Source organism: Triticum urartu, chromosome 1A (genome assembly GCF_056163025.1).
Source record: "Triticum urartu cultivar PI428250 chromosome 1A, HENAU_Tu73, whole genome shotgun sequence".
NCBI classification, from domain to species: Eukaryota; Viridiplantae; Streptophyta; class Magnoliopsida; order Poales; family Poaceae; genus Triticum; species Triticum urartu.
The window spans coordinates 395,029,853-395,048,520 of NC_141873.1; the positions used below are offsets into that span (position 1 = coordinate 395,029,853).

General features: G+C 48.6%; 1 protein-coding gene across 1 annotated transcript in view; it reads right to left on the minus strand.

The window, feature by feature from the left end:
• Positions 1 to 372: 372 nt before the first annotated feature.
• Positions 373 to 18,668, minus strand: part of LOC147991387 (uncharacterized) — a 30,765-nt gene continuing 12,469 nt past the window's right edge. The window contains exon 5 of the mRNA XM_087538646.1: positions 373 to 553. Within this exon, the coding sequence (XP_087394772.1) occupies positions 373 to 553 (181 nt within the window). The remainder of the gene's footprint in view (positions 554 to 18,668) is intronic.

Here is an 18,668-nt window from a genome sequence, read left to right on the forward strand (position 1 = left end):
TAAAATGTCCCACAACAACGCATGGGGTATTATCTAGTTTACAACAAAGACAAATGTGGAAGCCTTGTTTTGACCCTAAATGCCCTACAATCCAGCGACTATTGAAATACTCTAAGTGCATCTCCAACACTGACCCTCAAACCGCCCGCAACCGTTCGGACCGTATGGTCCGGATGCGTTATGCCATCAAACGCGGGCCTGTATAGGTCCGCGGGGCGGTCCGGTCACACTTTCTCCCGCAAACCGGAGACTAACGTGAGTGGCTTTGCGAGCATCCGGACAGCACCCACGCCCGCTTTTGACCACCCTGGCCCACCCAAAGCCCTCCTCCCTCGTCGTCGTGTGTTCCCGCCTGACGCCGGCTGCCCGCATTCATGTCAATGTAGAGCGGCCGCTCCACGTTGAAGCCATCTTAGAGCAGACGCAACCTTTCACTGCCTCTGCCATTAAAGCAGTGCACCGGCCGAGGGCACCGGCTGCTGCACGCTCGGCTGAACACGCCTCCTCGCCGCATTCAAACACCTCCGGTGAACCCACGTGGAATTCGAGAAACCTACTCCGGCCACACGTTTGTTCACGAGCGGATTGACATTAAACACAACACTGACAAGCTCCTCCCATCCGTCCTCTACTTAAACGGTGCCAGACATCGGGCAAAAATCACACCACACCTCCGCTCCCATCTCCTCGCACCATTTTCTCCACAATATCCATGGCTACCGGCGTGAAGGAAGAGGAGTTCACCGGCATAAAAGCCGTCTGGATGGCCCGCCGAGCCCACCGGATACGAGCCAGGCAACTCGCTACTCCACCTCCCTCGCCAAATCTAATGAAGCAAGTTGCCGCCCAAGCCGGCGCATGGTTCAACAACTCATCGCTCCAGCCATCTCGCAGAGGTGTGGCGAGTTGCTCCAGGATGGCACGCAGCGGAGCACGGAGGAACATGCATCGTGGCTGCCATGGATGAGGCCAGACGCCGTGCCATCCGTCATCTACGTTGGCAGAACCGTGCCCGGTCGATGGGGAAAGAAGTCGGCTACACGGAGATCGACGAGTCGGTGGTCAGTGCGTCTGCGTCTGCCGCCAACATCGAGGGAACGTAAAACACGGGAGGCCGTCACCGCTTGGGTTTCGGGAAGGCCACTGCCGGCACATCGTCAGCTTGCATAGCCGGTGACTTGCCCGGTTCTGCACAGATCATTGTCGACCCCTGCCTGGGCTTCACGGAAGCGGAGGAGCCCTCCTTCCCCTCCGGCCGAAGCACCCGCCTTCACCTCCAACGGTAGCACCCCATTTGCCACTCCGATGAGCGGCGCATTTGGACATAGGAAAGATACGGGAAAAAAAATATACCTTTGGGGCTCCTGGCAGTCCGATGAGCGGGCTGCCGGAGAAGACAAAGGAATCCGCCGTGGCATGCCGTAGACTAGGTGTAGTGTATCCTTTTCATGAGAATGGAACTCCATGCGGTCGCACGTAGTTTTACCTTTTTCAGTTAAAATATTTTCAAAAATGTAAATATTTTCGTTCGGTTTTGTATGAAATCCCCTCTTCTTGCATGAATTTATCGAATTTGTTGAAAAAGTATTTGAAATGTATGCGAACATCGTTAGATGACCAGTTCCGACATCCATGTGTGCGGATGGATGTCGAAGCAAATTTGTAGGTCACCGTTGAGGATGCCCTAAGGCTATGTAAACTATAAACTTGCATCCACAAATGTACCTAGTTGGGCGCAGCGGAGAGCGCGCCTCGCTTTGATGGTGCGGCCGGACGATAGCGTGGGACAAGGCAGGCGTCCAAGCATTGTAGCCCATATCGGACGTTTCCTCGGATAACCATGGCTTATACTGTTGGAAATATGCCCTAGAGGCAATAATAAAAGGATTATTATTATATTTCCTTGTTCATGATAATTGTCCTTTATTCATGCTATAATTGTGTTATCCGGAAATCGTAATACATGTGTGAATACATAGACACCAACATGTCCCTAGTAAGCCTCTAGTTGACTAGCTCGTTGATCAACAGATAGTCATGGTTTCCTGACTATGGACATTGGATGTCATTGATAACGAGATCACATCATTAGGAGAATGATGTGATGGACAAGACCCAATCCTAAACACAGCACAAGATCGTATAGTTCATTTGCTAGAGTTTTTCCAATGTCAAGTATCTTTTCCTTAGACCATGAGATCGTGTAACTCCTGGATACCGTAGGAGTGCTTTGGGTGTACCAAACGTCACAACGTAACTGGGTGACTATAAAGGTATACTACGGGTATCTCCGAAAGTGTCTGTTGGGTTGACACGGATCAAGACTGGGATTTGTCACTCCGTATGACGGAGAGGTATCTCTGGGCCCACTCGGTAATGCATCATCATAATGAGCTCAAAGTGACCAAGTGTCTGGTCACGGGATCATGCATTACGGTACAAGTAAAGTGACTTGCCGGTAACGAGATTGAACGAGGTATTGGGATACCGACGATCGAATCTCGGGCAAGTAACGTACCGATTGACAAAGGGAATTGTATACAGGGTTGCTTGAATCCTCGACATCGTGGTTCATCCGATGAGATCATCGAGGAGCATGTGGGAGCCAACATCAGTATCCAAATTCCGCTGCTGGTTATTGACCGGAGAGCCATCTCGGTCATGTCTACATGTCTCCCGAACCCGTAGGGTCTACACACTTAAGGTTCAGTGACGCTAGGGTTGTAGAGATATGAATATGCAGTAACCCGAAAGTTGTTAGGAGTCCCGGACGTCACGAGGAGTTCCGGAATGGTCCGGAGGTGAAGAATTATATATAGGAAGTGCAGTTTCGGCCATCGGGAGAGTTTCGGGGGTCACCGGTATTGTACTGGGACCACCGGATGGGTCCCGGGGGTCCACCGGGTGGGACCACCCATCCCGGAGGGCCCCATGGGCTGAAGTGGGGAGGGGAACCAGCCCATAGTGGGCTGGTGCGCCCCCTTGGCCCACCCCTGCGCCTAGGGTTGGAAACCCTAGGGTGGGGGGGGCGCCCCACTTGTCTTGGGGGCCACTCCACCCTTGGCCGGCGCCCCCCTAGGAGATCCCATCTCCTAGGGCCGGCGCCCCCCTTGGGGAGCCTATATAAAGGGGGAGGGGGAGGGAGGGGCAGCCGCACCCTTGACTCTTGGCGCCTCCCTCTCCCCTGCTACACCTCTCCCTCTCGCAGAAGAACGGCGAAGCCCTGCTGCGGTGACTGCTGCATCCACCACCACGCCGTTGTGCTGCTGGATCTTCATCAACCTCTCCTCCCCCCTTGCTGGATCAAGAAGGAGGAGACGTCACGCTGACCGTACGTGTGTTGAACACGGAGGTGCCGTCCGTTCGGCACTAGGATCTCCGGTGATTTGGATCACGTCGAGTACAACTTCCTCATCCCCGTTCTTTGAACGCTTCCGCGCGTGATCTACAAAGGTATGTAGATGCAATCCGATCACTCGTTGCTAGATGAACTCATAGATGGATCTTGGTGAAACCGTAGGAAATTTTTTGTTTTCTGCAACGTTCCCCAACAGTGGCATCATGAGCTAGGTCTATGCGTAGTTCCTTTTGCACGAGTAGAACACAATTTGTTGTGGGCGTAGATGTTGTCAACTTTCTTGCCGCTACTAGTCTTATTTTTCTTCAGCAGTATTGTGGGATGAAGCGGCCCGGACCAACCTTACACGTACGCTTACGTGAGACCGGTTCCACCGACTGACATGCACTAGTTGCATAAGGTGGCTGGCGGGTGTCTGTCTCTCCCACTTTAGTTGGAGCGGATTCGATGAAAAGGGTCCTTATGAAGGGTAAATAGAAGTTGACAAATCACATTGTGGCTTTCACGTAGGTAAGAAAACGTTCTTGCTAGAACCCTATTGCAGCCACGTAAAAACTTGCAACAACAATTAGAGGACGTCTAACTTGTTTTTGCAGCAAGTGTTTTGTGATGTGATATGGCCAAAGTTGTGATGAATGATGAATGATATATATGTGATGTATGAGGTGTTCATGCTATTGTAATAGGAATCACGACTTGCATGTCGATGAGTATGACAACCGGCAGGAGCCATAGGAGTTGTCTTTATTTTTTGTATGACCTGCGTGTCATTGAGAAACGCCATGTAGATTACTTTACTTTATTGCTAAACGTGTTAGCCATAGTAGTAGAAGTAATAGTTGGCGAGCAACTTCATGGAGACACGATGATGGAGATCATGATGATGGAGATCATGGTGTCATGCCGATGACAAGATAATCATGGAGCCCCAAGATGGAGATCAAAGGAGCTATGTGATATTGGCCATATCATGTCACTATTATTATTTGATTGCATGTGATGTTTATCATGTTTTTGCATCTTGTTTACTTAGAACGACGGTAGTAAATAAGATGATCCCTCATAATAATTTCAAGAAAGTGTTCCCCCTAACTGTGCGCCGTTGCGACAGTTCGTTGTTTCGAAGCACCACGTGATGATCGGGTGTGATAGATTCCAATGTTCACATACAACGGGTGTAAGCCAGATTTACACATGCAAACACTTAGGTTGACTTGACGAGCCTAGCATGTACAGACATGGCCTCGGAACACAGAAGACCGAAAGGTCGAGCATGAGTCGTATAGAAGATACGATCAACATGAAGATGTTCACCGATGTTGACTAGTCCGTCTCACGTGATGATCGGACACAGCCTAGTTAACTCGGATCATGTTATACTTAGATGACTGGAGGGATGACTCGGATCATATTGAGTGGGAGTTCATTAAATAGATGAACTTAATTATTATGAACTTAGTCTAAAATCTTTACAATATGTCTTGTAGATCAAATGGCCCACGTTGTCCTCAACTTCAACACGTTCCTAGAGAAAACCAAGCTGAAAGACGATGGCAGCAACTATACGGACTGGGTCCAGAACCTGAGGATCATCCTTATAGCTGCCAAGAAAGATTATGTCCTAGAAGCACCGCTAGGTGACGCACCCGTCCCACAGAACCAAGACGTTATGAACGCTTGGCAGACACGTGCTGATGATTACTCCCTCGTTCAGTGCGGCATGCTTTACAGCTTAGAACCGGGGCTCCAAAGGCGTTTTGAGAGACACGGGGCATATGAGATATTCGAAGAGCTGAAAATGGTTTTTCAAGCTCATGCCTGGGTCGAGAGATATGAAGTCTCTGACAAGTTCTTCAGCTGTAAGATGGAGGAAAATAGTTCTGTCAGCGAGCACATACTCAAAATGTATGGGCTGCATAACCGCTTGACTCAGCTGGGAGTTAATCTCCCGGATGACGCGGTCATTGACAGAAGCCTTCAGTCGCTTCCACTGAGCTACAAGAGCTTTGTGATGAACTTCAATATGCAGGGGATGGAAAAGACCATTCCTGAAGTATTTGCAATGCTGAAATCAGCAGAGGTAGAAGTCAAAAAGGAACATCAAGTGTTGATGGTGAATAAAACCACTAAGTTCAAGAAAGGCAAGGGTAAGAAGAACTTCAAGAAGGACGGCAAGGGAGTTGCCGCGCCCGGCAAGCAAGCTGCCGGGAAGAAGCCAAAGAATGGACCCAAGCCCGAGACTGAGTGCTTTTATTGCAAGGAGAGTGGTCACTGGAAGCGGAACTGCCCCAAATACTTAGCGGACAACAAGGCCGGCAAAACGAAAGGTATATGTGATATACATGTAATTGATGTGTACCTTACCAGTACTCGTAGTAGCTCCTGGGTATTTGATACCGGTGCAGTTGCTCACATTTGTAACTCAAAACAGGAGTTGCGGAATAAGCAGAGACTGGCGAAGGATGAGGTGACGATGCGCGTCGGGAATGGTTCCAAGGTCGATGTGATCGCCGTCGGCATGCTACCTCTACATTTACCTACAGGATTAGTTTTGAACCTCAATAATTGATATTTAGTGCCAAGTTTGAGCATGAACATTGTATCAGGATCTCGTTTAATACGAGATGGCTACTCATTTAAATCCGAGAATAATGGTTGTTCTATTTATATGAGAGATATGTTTTATGGTCATGCTCCGACGGTGAATGGTTTATCCTTAATGAATCTCGAGCGTAATGCTACACATATTGATAGTGTGAGTACCAAAAGATGTAAGGTTGATAATGATAGTCCCACATACTTGTGGCACTGCCGCCTTGGTCACATAGGTGTCAAACGCATGAAGAAGCTCCATACAGATGGACTTTTAGAGTCTCTTGATTACGAATCATTTGACACGTGCGAACCATGCCTCATGGGTAAAATGACCAAGACTCCGTTCTCAGGAACAATGGAGCGAGCAACCAACTTATTGGAAATCATACATACTGATGTGTGCGGTCCAATGAGTGTTGAGGCTCGCGGTGGTTATCGTTATGTTCTCACCCTCACTGATGACTTGAGTAGATATGGGTATGTCTACTTAATGAAACACAAGTCTGAGACCTTTGAAAGGTTCAAGGAATTTCAGAGTGAGGTTGAGAATCAACGTGACAGGAAAATCAAGTTCTTGCGATCAGATCATGGGGGAGAATACTTGAGTCACGAATTTGGCACACACTTAAGAAAATGTGGAATAGTTTCACAACTCAGCGTAATGGTGTGTCCGAACGTCGTAATCGCACTCTATTAGATATGGTGCGATCTATGATGTCTCTTACCGATTTACCGCTATCATTTTGGGGCTATGCTTTAGAGACTGCCGCATTCACTTTAAATAGGGCTCCGTCGAAATCCGTTGAGACGACACCGTATAAATTATGGTTTGGGAAGAAGCCTAAGCTGTCGTTTCTAAAAGTTTGGGGATGCGATGCTTATGTCAAGAAACTTCAACCTGAAAAGCTCGAACCCAAGTCGGAAAAATGCGTCTTCATAGGATACCCTAAAAAAACTATTGGGTATACCTTCTACCTCAGATCCGAAGGCAAGATCTTTGTTGCCAAGAATTGATCCTTTCTAAAGAAGGAGTTTCTCTCGAAAGAAGTAAGTGGGAGGAAAGTAGAACTTGATGAAGTATTACCTTTTGAACCGGAAAATGGCGCAACTCAAGAAAATGTCCCTGAGGTGCCTGTACCGACTAGAGAGGAAGTTAATGATGATGATCATGAAACTTTAGATCAAGTTTTTACTGAACTTCGTAGGTCCACAAGGACACGTTCCGCACCAGAGTGGTATGGCAATCCTGTCTTGGAAATCATGTTGTTAGACAATGGTGAATGACGGTGTCCTGGACTAGGGGGTACTCACCATGTCGTCTCCCGATCTATTAGATTGGGTCGAGGACCCCCGTGGCCGTATACTCATGGGCCAGTTCGGACGGCTGTCGCATACAAGAAAGATTCCACAAGACTTGGCGATCAAGACAAGGACTTCTCCCCACCGGCGTATTCGGCTAGGACTCTTGTTATCCTAGGCCTCCGGTGCATTATATAAACCGAGGCCAGGCTAGTCGATAGATAGACAATATATACAACAATCATACCATAGGCTAGCTTTTAGGGTTTAGCCTCCTTAATCTTGTGGTAGATTTACTCTTGTACTACCCATACCATCAATATTAATCAAGCAGGAGTAGGGTTTTACCTCCATCGAGAGGGCCCGAACTTGGGTAAAAACATCGTGTCCCTTGTCTCCTGTTACCATCCGGTCTAGACGCACAGTTCGGGACCCCCGACCCGAGATCCGCCGGTTTTGACACCGACATTGGTGTTTTCATTGAGAGTTCCGTTGTGTGATCGACAAAAGGATCGATGGCTCGCCTGCAGATCAACTGCGACTTCGGCATCTTCGTCACCAGCTCGACTGGTCACCTTGGTTCGACTAAGAATTGCGCCCCGTGTTCGGATCACCATGTCCGGACGAAGGCCTTTATCAAACATCAACTCCGATCTCTATCAAGATCACGGAGGAATCATCTATGGAGCTCGGGGGCTCAACGTCAACATTGCCCTTAAGCAACCGTGCTGTTTTTCTGGACAGCGAACTCGTATCTGCCACCACCACCTCCTCGAGTATCGCTTTGACGATCGCTTTGGTGGAATTGTGCGGAATTGAGTCTACAACAACCCTGAAAAATTTCGTCGAGTTTCGATGGAGGAATCTCTGGCAATCCACGATATACTCGAGCCCTGTCAAATCTGGACGGGAATTTGGATGAGTTTAGGGCGTGGTGTCCAGCTTCTAGCTCGGACGTCCTTTGGAAGATCCAACCGTTGATCTGCTGCGAAATTCCTATATCTACCACCTCTCAAAATTTCGGCTTGAGCCGACCGTCCAAACGCCGGGAACCTTCCGATTAGTGCATCACTTTTCGGATCTGTTTTCTGCGCGAAAACGAATCCGACCCAAGTTCATTTTTTTATGAATAGAATTTCGGACATCCCTTTTGAAGGAAGTTTTGTATGGGGTATTGTGTTTTGTTATCGAACACATCCCATTAACTGTAAGATCTTTTAAACATGATCTTCAACATCATGCTGGTGTCAAACCAGTCCGGCAATATTACTCCACGGCTGCCGACCTGCGCTAGACACGGCGTCACTTTGTTGAGCCGAGCTCAACTTCTTCGGATCATCATCTCGGCAAGCCGAACAAGAGCCCGGAATCGCGAAGGATAAATCATCACCAACATCGCCGCCCCACGGATTACACGGAGCGGGCATACCGGCATCGCCGCACGGTCGCTTCATCAAGCTGGCATCGACCACGTCACGACCTGCATCAACAGGGCCGCACTATTGCTTCTTCAAGCTGGTGTCCATCACGCCGACCTACTTCGACTCATCGGCTGACATCGAGGCTTCGACATCTCAGCTGGACCGAGGGCTTCGCCATCTCTTCATCAACCTACTCCGGACACTTCGGCGTCACTAGCCGACCAGCTCCGTCACGTTAGCTGGGTCGAGAGCTTTGCCTCGGCGAGTCAACCTTTACCAGCATTGTCATGCCGTCGTTTTATCGCCCATCAGGCAATGGGTGTGCGGAGCGGGTCCCAATTTTAGGAATCACCTTCCTTCGGATTGCTACAACAAATAAACCAGGTGTTATTAATCCTAGTATTTTTTTTGCTTGTTTGGGTTCATTTTTCCCAAGGAATTATTACTCTGGGTTGTCCGTCATATGTACACATGTCTATCAAATGGTGGCCGCATTAACGACAATCGCATGGTGGTTCGGTCAGTTTCCGTACATAGTCCGGCGAACGCCGCACTCGGAGCTCGAACCGACCTGCGAATTCAGGCTTTGCCACGCCTTTACTACATCACACCGACGCCCTGCATCGACATTGACTTCGGCGCCAGGCCATATTTCTTCTATTCCTCACTTTGCATAAATTATTTATTATGCAACATTTTTTAATTATCATTATTACTATTATCTCCGGTTCGCACTATTTTATGTGGCACAGGAAAATGATCCAGCCGGACTATATCCTTTGGCGTCACCTCGGCTGGACGGGGGGCTTCGTCAACACTTCATTACCCCATGCCGGGGACTTCGGCATCACTCTGCCGGTCTGCATTGACCGTGCTATGTCACCACTTCGGAGTGCCGAGCTCTTTGCTCCGCCACCTCGGGACCGGCTTGGGGGATGGCACCTTGTCCCGCATCAAGCTCGGACCGCGTCATCAATACCGAACACATTAACCAGCTAAGTTGCCTTCATGCTCAAAGTTTTAAATTTTTAACTTGTGTTCGCCTCGACCAAGCATTATACTTTTTTGGAAAAAAGTTGCTTGTAAATTTTTTTCCTTGTCCAAACTTTGTTTGTGACGCACAATTTCAAATACCCCGTTTACTTGGGGGCTTCCTTCATGAAGCTTTTTCCTCTTGCATATGATTATACTTGTACGGCTTCGTTCCTTGTTCATGTATTACGTCATAATATGCACCATATTGACTTAAGCGATTTGCAAGATGGGTTGCCTCGCTCCTGTGTTTACCCCTACGTTCCCGATTGTTCGGCTAGAGAGTAAAGGGAGCACCTCTGCGATTGTCACGATCAGGTCAACCGAGCCGGACCTCAGACTGGGTGAAGCCGAAAGCTAGCGCTCTTATAGTTTTCAATGATGGTCCGCACACAACGGAACTCATGAGTACAAAAAATCTATTGCACAAGTCTCATAATAACAATGAGCACCGAAGAAAGGTATCGGTGGGGGTACTATTTTCTTCGAAGATGCTTCTTACACTTCACGGTAATATAGCATAAGTTCCCTGAGCGCGCTTTGTCTGTTACAGCCTTATGGCCTGATTGCCTGGTTATTGGAAACACCGTCGATATTCTCGACCGATGGAGTACATAACATTTTTCGGCCCTTGACCGAAGAGGGAGAAGCTGACGGTCGGTTAAGACGCGTTTAAAGTTCGGTTGAACATAGATATGATATAAGTACTTCGGTACCTGCAATCATTCTTCTACCCAAGTCACTTGGGGGTTCTTAAGTTTATTTGAGCCATTTTATAGTAAGTGTTCTTCTTCTTAGTCGTTGCAAAGTTTTATTATTATTTATCACTCCTTTTTTCGACACGAGTGTGCGGTCACTAGCCGGGGAGCCTAATTTCTCTATCAAAGCCGCTAGAGTTTAGTTTGCTAAACTGGCCTGATGAGAAGTACTCCGCCCTCGGGATAGGAGGTTGAAGCCGTAGGCTGACCCGCTCGAAGTCTTGAGATAGGATGTATCATGTTAAAACACGATAGAAGCACTTCTTTTTTCTAAGACCAACTTTCGGATTGGCACCGAACACTTGATATTGTTCGGACGTCATGTTTTTACTGACGTTTCTTGGTTTTCCAAGCTTTTTGGCACTTTTAAAACTATTTGTGCTTTTCCAGCATTAGTTTCGCAGTGCAACGCCGGACACCTTTAGGGATTCGGCAAAAACATTCTCAGATATTGCTATATATGCATCGGTTTCGAATTGTGTCTTCGGTCAATAGTTGGGTTGCCCGGCTCCTGCACTTGCTTCCTACGTTCCGTTTTGTTCGGCTAGGCGTGCAAAGGGAGAACCACTGCGATTGTGCTTCCAGCTCACATGGTTAAGCACCTCAGTGGAGAAAGCCGAAAACTGATTTCACAATAAGCGTAAACTGGTCAGCGATCCGATGACTATGTTAAATGATGGGCCGTTCATAACATTGGCCGAAGTGTTTACGGCTTGACCCCGACTGTCGCCGAACACTACCGGGGGCTATTAACTGGCCTCCCAAACTAAATCCTCAATATTTTGCTCTTACATTAGAGCTGAGGTTTAATGATCATGCTTAGCATGACAACCCAAAGGAAGAAACCGATAGCGGGACCATTTTCTTTGGAGGACATTTCTTATGTTAAACAGTAAATATAACATATCTCTCTGCGTACCTTTGTTTATAAAACCGCATGACCAGATTGCCTTGTTTGTTGTAAATCTTTGCCCTCATAAAGACTTTATAAAGTAGGACAAACACTCCTCAGCTACTGGCCGAGGAGTGGAAGCCGATGGTCGGTCAACAAAGTTTTGTACAATGCGGATTCGAGCATTAATGATGTAAAGTACTTGAATACATAGAGTCATTACACATAATTTGTGATTTTACTATGGATATCGATCCTTAATTCGGCCACCCGTGCCCGCATTAAGGCTCGGGGGCTACTGGGCTTCGGGCTTATTATTTACAAATATTAAAGGGGCACATTGATCCCCTGATCTGGTGTTGCCACCCGACCAGTGTCTCGGGGGCTACTGCATTGCTTGTCCAATGCAGAAAATTTTATGTGCAATATAGTTTCCGAGGAGATTTTGATCCTCAGGTTGGTCGGCCGCACCCAACCTGAGTCTCGAGGACTGAGCACGCCGCTTTTAGTGTCCCGAAGTATTCTGCCGAGCTAGGACTTCATCCTCAGGCCGATTTTGCAAATCGACCTGAGTCTCAGCGGCTACTGGGATCAGCGGTCTTATGTCATCCTTCATGTGCATCTCGGGTTTTAGACCAATACCCACCTTGAGGGCTACTGGCTATATATCTCGGCAGAGAATAAATTGCACCAATCAAAAATATTGACAAAAATCGGCCCACATTCGGGGTGGTGCACCACCTCGGAAGCAGTCCGGCATAAAGCTCTGGCACTAGTGGCTGGCTCCATAGAGGGCATTTCCGGCATTAAGCTCGGCTAAACTCCTTCAACTTTTTTGAACCAAGGTGATATGACACCTCAGATATAGTCCGGCATTGGAGCCTGGACACAGTCCGGCGTTGGAGCTCGGATATATTTCGGCATTGGAGCTCGGTTATACAGTCCGGCGTTGGAGCTCGGATACATAGTCCGGCGTTGGAGCTCGGATACATTCCGGCGCTAGAGCTGGGAAGCGGTCCGGCGTTGGTGCTCGGCTGCAAAAGATACCTCGAATGCAGTCCGGCATTGGAGCTCGGATGCAAGAGGACCCTGCCTCCCGGGAACAACTTCAAACCCGAGGTGTGGCATAAAAATAAAAAAAGCATTGATAAAGGCCGGAAACTTAAAGGGGATCCTCGGATACCCGACGTGTAAACTCGTCGAATGCATTTCGGCGACCCTCAAGATCGAAGATAAAGAAGATTTGTTGAACCAGTTTTCAAGACCGGCAACCGAAGATGAAGAATAGTTTGGAAGAATCGAGGAGCGTCCCTAACTTGAAGACCAGTTCAGGGGGCTACTGACGGTGTCCTGGACTAGGGGGTACTCACCATGTCGTCTCCCGATCTATTAGATTGGGCCGAGGACCCCCGTGGCCGTATACTCATGGGCCAGTTCGGACGGCTGCCGCATACAAGGAAGATTCCACAAGACTTGGCGATCAAGACAAGGACTTCTCCCCACCGGCGTATTCGGCTAGGACTCTTGTTATCCTAGGCCTCCAGTGCATTATATAAACCGAGGCCAGGCTAGTCGATAGATAGACAATATATACAACAATCATACCATAGGCTAGCTTCTAGGGTTTAGCCTCCTTGATCTCGTGGTAGATCTACTCTTGTACTACCCATATCATCAATATTAATCAAGAAGGAGTAGGGTTTTACCTCCATCGAGAGGGCCCGAACCTGGGTAAAAACATCGTGTTCCCTGCCTCCTGTTACCATCCGGCCTAGACGCACAGTTCAGGACCCCCTACCCGAGATCCGCCGGTTTTGACACCGACAGTGAACCTTCGAACTATGAAGAAGCGATGGCGGGCCCAGATTCCAACAAATGGCTTGAAGCCATGCAATCCGAGATAGGATCCATGTATGAAAACAAAGTATGGACTTTGACAGACTTGCCCGATGATCGGCGAGCGATAGAAAACAAATGGATCTTTAAGAAGAAGACGGACGCGGATGGTAATGTTACCATCTATAAAGCTCGACTTGTCGCTAAGGGTTATCGGCAAGTTCAAGGGGTTGACTACGATGAGACTTTCTCTCCCATAGCGAAGTTGAAGTCCGTCAGAATTATGTTAGCAATTGCCGCATACTATGATTATGAGATATGGCAAATGGACGTCAAAACGGCATTCCTTAATGGTTTCCTGAAGGAAGAATTGTATATGATGCATCCGGAAGGTTTTGTCATTCCTAAGAATGCTGACAAGGTGTGAAAGCTCCAACGCTCGATTTATGGGCTGGTGCAAGCATCTCGGAGTTGGAACATTCGCTTTGATGAGATGATCAAAGCATTTGGGTTTATGCAGACTTATGGAGAAGCCTGCGTTTACAAGAAAGTGAGTGGGAGCTCTGTAGCATTTCTCATATTATATGTAGATGACATACTTTTGATGGGAAATGATGTAGAGCTTTTGGACAGCATTAAGGCCTACTTGAATAAGAGTTTTTCAATGAAGGACCTTGGAGAAGCTGCTTATATATTAGGCATCAAGATCTATAGAGATAGATCAAGACGCCTCATAGGTCTTTCACAAAGCACATACCTTGATAAGATATTGAAGAAGTTCAATATGGATCAGTCTAAGAAGGGGTTCTTGCCTGTGTTGCAAGGTGTGAAATTGAGCTCAGCTCAATGTCCGACCACGGCAGAAGATATAGAAGAGATGAGTGTCATCCCCTATGCCTCAGCCATAGGTTCTATTATGTATGCCATGCTGTGTACCAGACCTGATGTAAACTTTGCCGTAAGTTTGGTAGGTAGGTACCAAAGTAATCCCGGCAAGGAACACTGGACAGCGGTCAAGAATATCTTGAAGTACCTAAAAAGGACTAAGGAAATGTTTCTCATTTATGGAGGTGACGAAGAGCTCATCGTAAAGGGTTACGTCGACGCTAGCTTCGACACAGATCTGGATGACTCTAAGTCACAAACCGGGTACGTGTATATTTTGAATGGTGGGCAGTAAGCTGGTGCAGTTGCAAGCAGAGCTTCATGGCGGGATCTACATGTGAAGCGGAGTACATGGAAGCCTTGGAGGCAGCGCATGAAGCAATTTGGGTGAAGGAGTTCATCACCGACCTAGGAGTCATACCCAATGCGTCGGGGCCGATCAAACTCTTCTGTGACAACACTGGGGCTATTGCACTTGCCAAGGAGCGCAGGTTTCACAAGAAGACCAGGCACATCAAGCATCGCTTCAACTCCATTAGTGAAAATGTTCAAGATGGAGACATAGATATTTGTAAAGTACATACGGACCTGAATGTAGCAGATCCGTTGACTAAACCTCTCCCTAGAGCAAAACATGATCAACACCAGAATTCCATGGGTGTTCGATTCATCACAATGTAACTAGATTATTGACTCTAGTGCAAGTGGGAGACTGTTGGAAATATGCCCTAGAGGCAATAATAAAAGGATTATTATTATATTTCCTTGTTCATGATAATTGTCTTTTATTAATGCTATAATTGTGTTATCCGGAAATCGTAATACATGTGTGAATACATAGACACCAACATGTCCCTAGTAAGCCTCTAGTTGACTAGCTCATTGATCAACAGATAGTCATGGTTTCCTGACTATGGACATTGGATGTCATTGATAACGAGATCACATCATTAGGAGAATGATGTGATGGACAAGACCCAATCCTAAACACAGCACAAGATCGTATAGTTCATTTGCTAGAGTTTTTCCAATGTCAAGTATCTTTTCCTTAGACCATGAGATCGTGTAACTCCCGGATACCGTAGGAGTGCTTTGGGTGTACCAAACGTCACAACATAACTGGGTGACTATAAAGGTATACTACGGGTATCTCCGAAAGTGTCTGTTGGGTTGACACGGATCAAGACTGGGATTTGTCACTCCGTATGACGGAGAGGTATCTCTGGGCCCACTCGGTAATGCATCATCATAATGAGCTCAAAGTGACCAAGTGTCTGGTCACGGGATCATGCATTACGATACGAGTAAAGTGACTTGCCGGTAACGAGATTGAACGAGGTATTGGGATACCGACGATCGAATCTCGGGCAAGTAACGTACCGATTGACAAAGGGAATTGTATACGGGGTTGCTTGAATCCTCGACATCATGGTTCATCTGATGAGATCATCGAGGAGCATGTGGGAGCCAATATGTGTATCCAGATCCCGCTGTTGGTTATTGACCGGAGAGCCATCTCGGTCATGTCTACATGTCTCCCGAACCCGTAGGGTCTACACACCTAAGGTTCGGTGACGCTAGGGTTATAGAGATATGAATATGCAGTAACCCAAAAATTGTTTGGAGTCCCGGATGAGATCTCGGACGTCACGAGGAGTTCCGGAATGGTCCGGAGGTGAAGAATTATATATAGGAAGTGCAGTTTCGGCCATCGGGAGGGTTTCGGGGGTCACCGGTATTGTACCGGGACCACCGGATGGGTCCCGGGGGTCCACCGAGTGGGACCACCCATCCCGGAGGGCCCCATGGGCTGAAGTGGGGAGGGGAACCAGCCCATAGTGGGCTGGTGCGCCCCCTTGGCCCACCCCTGCGCCTAGGGTTGGAAACCCTAGGGTGGGGGGGGGGCGCCCCACTTGTCTTGGGGGCCACTCCACCCTTGGCCGCCGCCCCCCTTGGGGAGCCTATATAAAGGGGGGGAGGGAGGGGCAGCCGCACCCTTGAATCTTGGCGCCTCCCTCTCCCCTGCTACACCTCTCCCTGTCGCAGAAGAACGGCGAAGCCCTGCTGCGATGACTGCTGCATCCACCACCACGCCGTCGTGCTGCTGGATCTTCATCAACCTCTTCTCCCCCCTTGCTGGATCAAGAAGGAGGAGACGTCACGCTGACCGTACGTGTGTTGAACATGGAGGTGCCGTCCGTTCGGCGCTAGGATCTCCGGTGATTTGGATCACGTCGAGTACGACTTCCTCATCCCCGTTCTTTGAACGCTTCCGCGCGTGATCTACAAAGGTATGTAGATGCAATCCGATCACTCGTTGCTAGACGAACTCATAGATGGATCTTGGTGAAACCGTAGGAACATTTTTGTTTTCTGGAACGTTCCCCAACATATATGGCCGTGGCTAAATTTCGTGTTTTGACCCTTTTGACAAACAAAATCAAAATCTGACCCCGGTTTGAAATATTTTCGGGATTTGACCCTTTTGCTACCGCCAGAGTCTCTGGCGGTAGGGTTAGACAGCCTACCGCCAACTTCACCGGCGGTAGGGTGTGACGGAGGGGACGGCGGCCGTCGCCGCGTGCTGACGTGGATAAGTACCCTACCGCCAGGGGCCCTGGCGGTAGGCTGTCTAACCTTACCGCCAGTGCCTCTGGCGGTAAGGTGAGGCAGGGTTTTGCCATGCAGACATTCTGTAACGAAAGATGCAAGGGCCCTGGCGGTAGGTTCACCCTACCGCCAGCCCACATGGCGGTAGGTTGTCTGATCCTACCGCCAGGACCCCTGGCGGTAGGGTCTTGTGTTTTGCCGTATAGAGCTTCTGTAACGAAATATGAAAGGGCCCTGGAGGTAGGTTCACCCTACCGCCATGGGGGCTGGCGGTAGGTTGTCTAACCCTACCGCCAGGGTGTCTGGCGCTAGGGTCCTCTGTTTTGTTTTTCAAGTTCATTTGGTTGCTTGTTCTCAAATTCAATATGACAGCAATATCACAGCAAGTTTCACAAATATGACAGCAATATCATAGATTTTAAACAATTAAACTTGGGCATCACATAGATCCATATTAATATAACTTGAAGTGCATAGAACATTTCAAACACATAGATGCACAAATAGCAAACACATAGTTCCACGTAGTTTCACAAGCACTAGACAAGTTCAACCAAACGAAGTTCAACCAAACTAAAAGAGCCAAGTGTTGGGGAACGTAGCAATAATTCAAAATTTTCCTACGTGTCACCAAGATCAATCTATGGAGTCATCTAGCAACAAGGGAGGAGTGGATCTACATACCCTTGTAGATCGCGCGCGGAAGCGTTCAAGAGAACGGGGTTGATGGAGTCGTACTCGTCGTGATCCAAATCACCGATGATCCTAGCGCCGAACGGACGGCACCTCCGCGTTCAACACACGTACGGAGCAGCGACGTCTCCTCCTTCTTGATCCAGCAAGGGGGAAGGAGAGGTTGATGGAGATCCAGCAGCACGACGGCGTGGTGGTGGAAGTAACGGGATTCCAACAGGGCTTCGCCAAGCGCTGCGGGAGGAGGGAGATGTGTCACGGGAGGGAGAGGGAGGCGTCAGGGCTTAGGTATGGTTGCCCTCCCTTCCCCCCACTATATATAGGGCCAAGGGAGAGGGGGAGGGCGCAGCCTTGACCCTTCCTCCAAGGAAGGGTGCGGCCAAGGGGGGGAGGAGTCCATCCTCCCCAAGGCACCTCGGAGGTGCCTTCCCCTTTTAGGACTCTCCCCTCCTCTTGTCCCTTTGGCGCATGGGTCTCTAGGGGCTGGTGCCCTTGGCCCATATAGGCCAAGGTGCACCCCCTACAGCCCATGTGCCCCCCGGGGCAGGTGGCCCCACCCGGTGGACCCCCGGGACCCTTCCGGTGGTCCCGGTACAATACCGGTGACCCCGAAACTTGTCCCGATGGCCGAAACAGCACTTCCTATATATAATTCTTTACCTCCGGACCATTCCGGAACTCCTCGTGACGTCCGGGATCTCATCCGGGACTCCGAACAACTTTCGGGTTACCGCATACTAATATCTCTATAACCCTAGCGTCACCGAACCTTAAGTGTGTAGACCCTACGGGTTCGGGAGACATGCAGACATGACCGAGACGTTCTCCGGTCAATAACCAACAGCGGGATCTGGATACCCATGTTGGCTCCCACATGTTCCACGATGATCTCATCGGATGAACCACGATGTCAAGGACTTAATCAATCCCGTATGCAATTCCCTTTGTCTAGCGGTACGATACTTGCCCGAGATTCGATCGTCGGTATCCCGATACCTTGTTCAATCTCGTTAACGGCAAGTCTCTTTACTCGTTCCGTAACACATCATCCCGTGATAAACTCCTTGATCACATTGTGCACATTATGATGATGTCCTACCGAGTGGGCCCAGAGATACCTCTCCGTTTACACGGAGTGACAAATCCCAGTCTCGATTCGTGCCAACCCAACAGACACTTTCGGAGATACCTGTAGTGTACCTTTATAGCCACCCAGTTACGTTGTGACGTTTGGCACACCCAAAGCACTCCTACGGTATCCGGGAGTTGCACAATCTCATGGTCTAAGG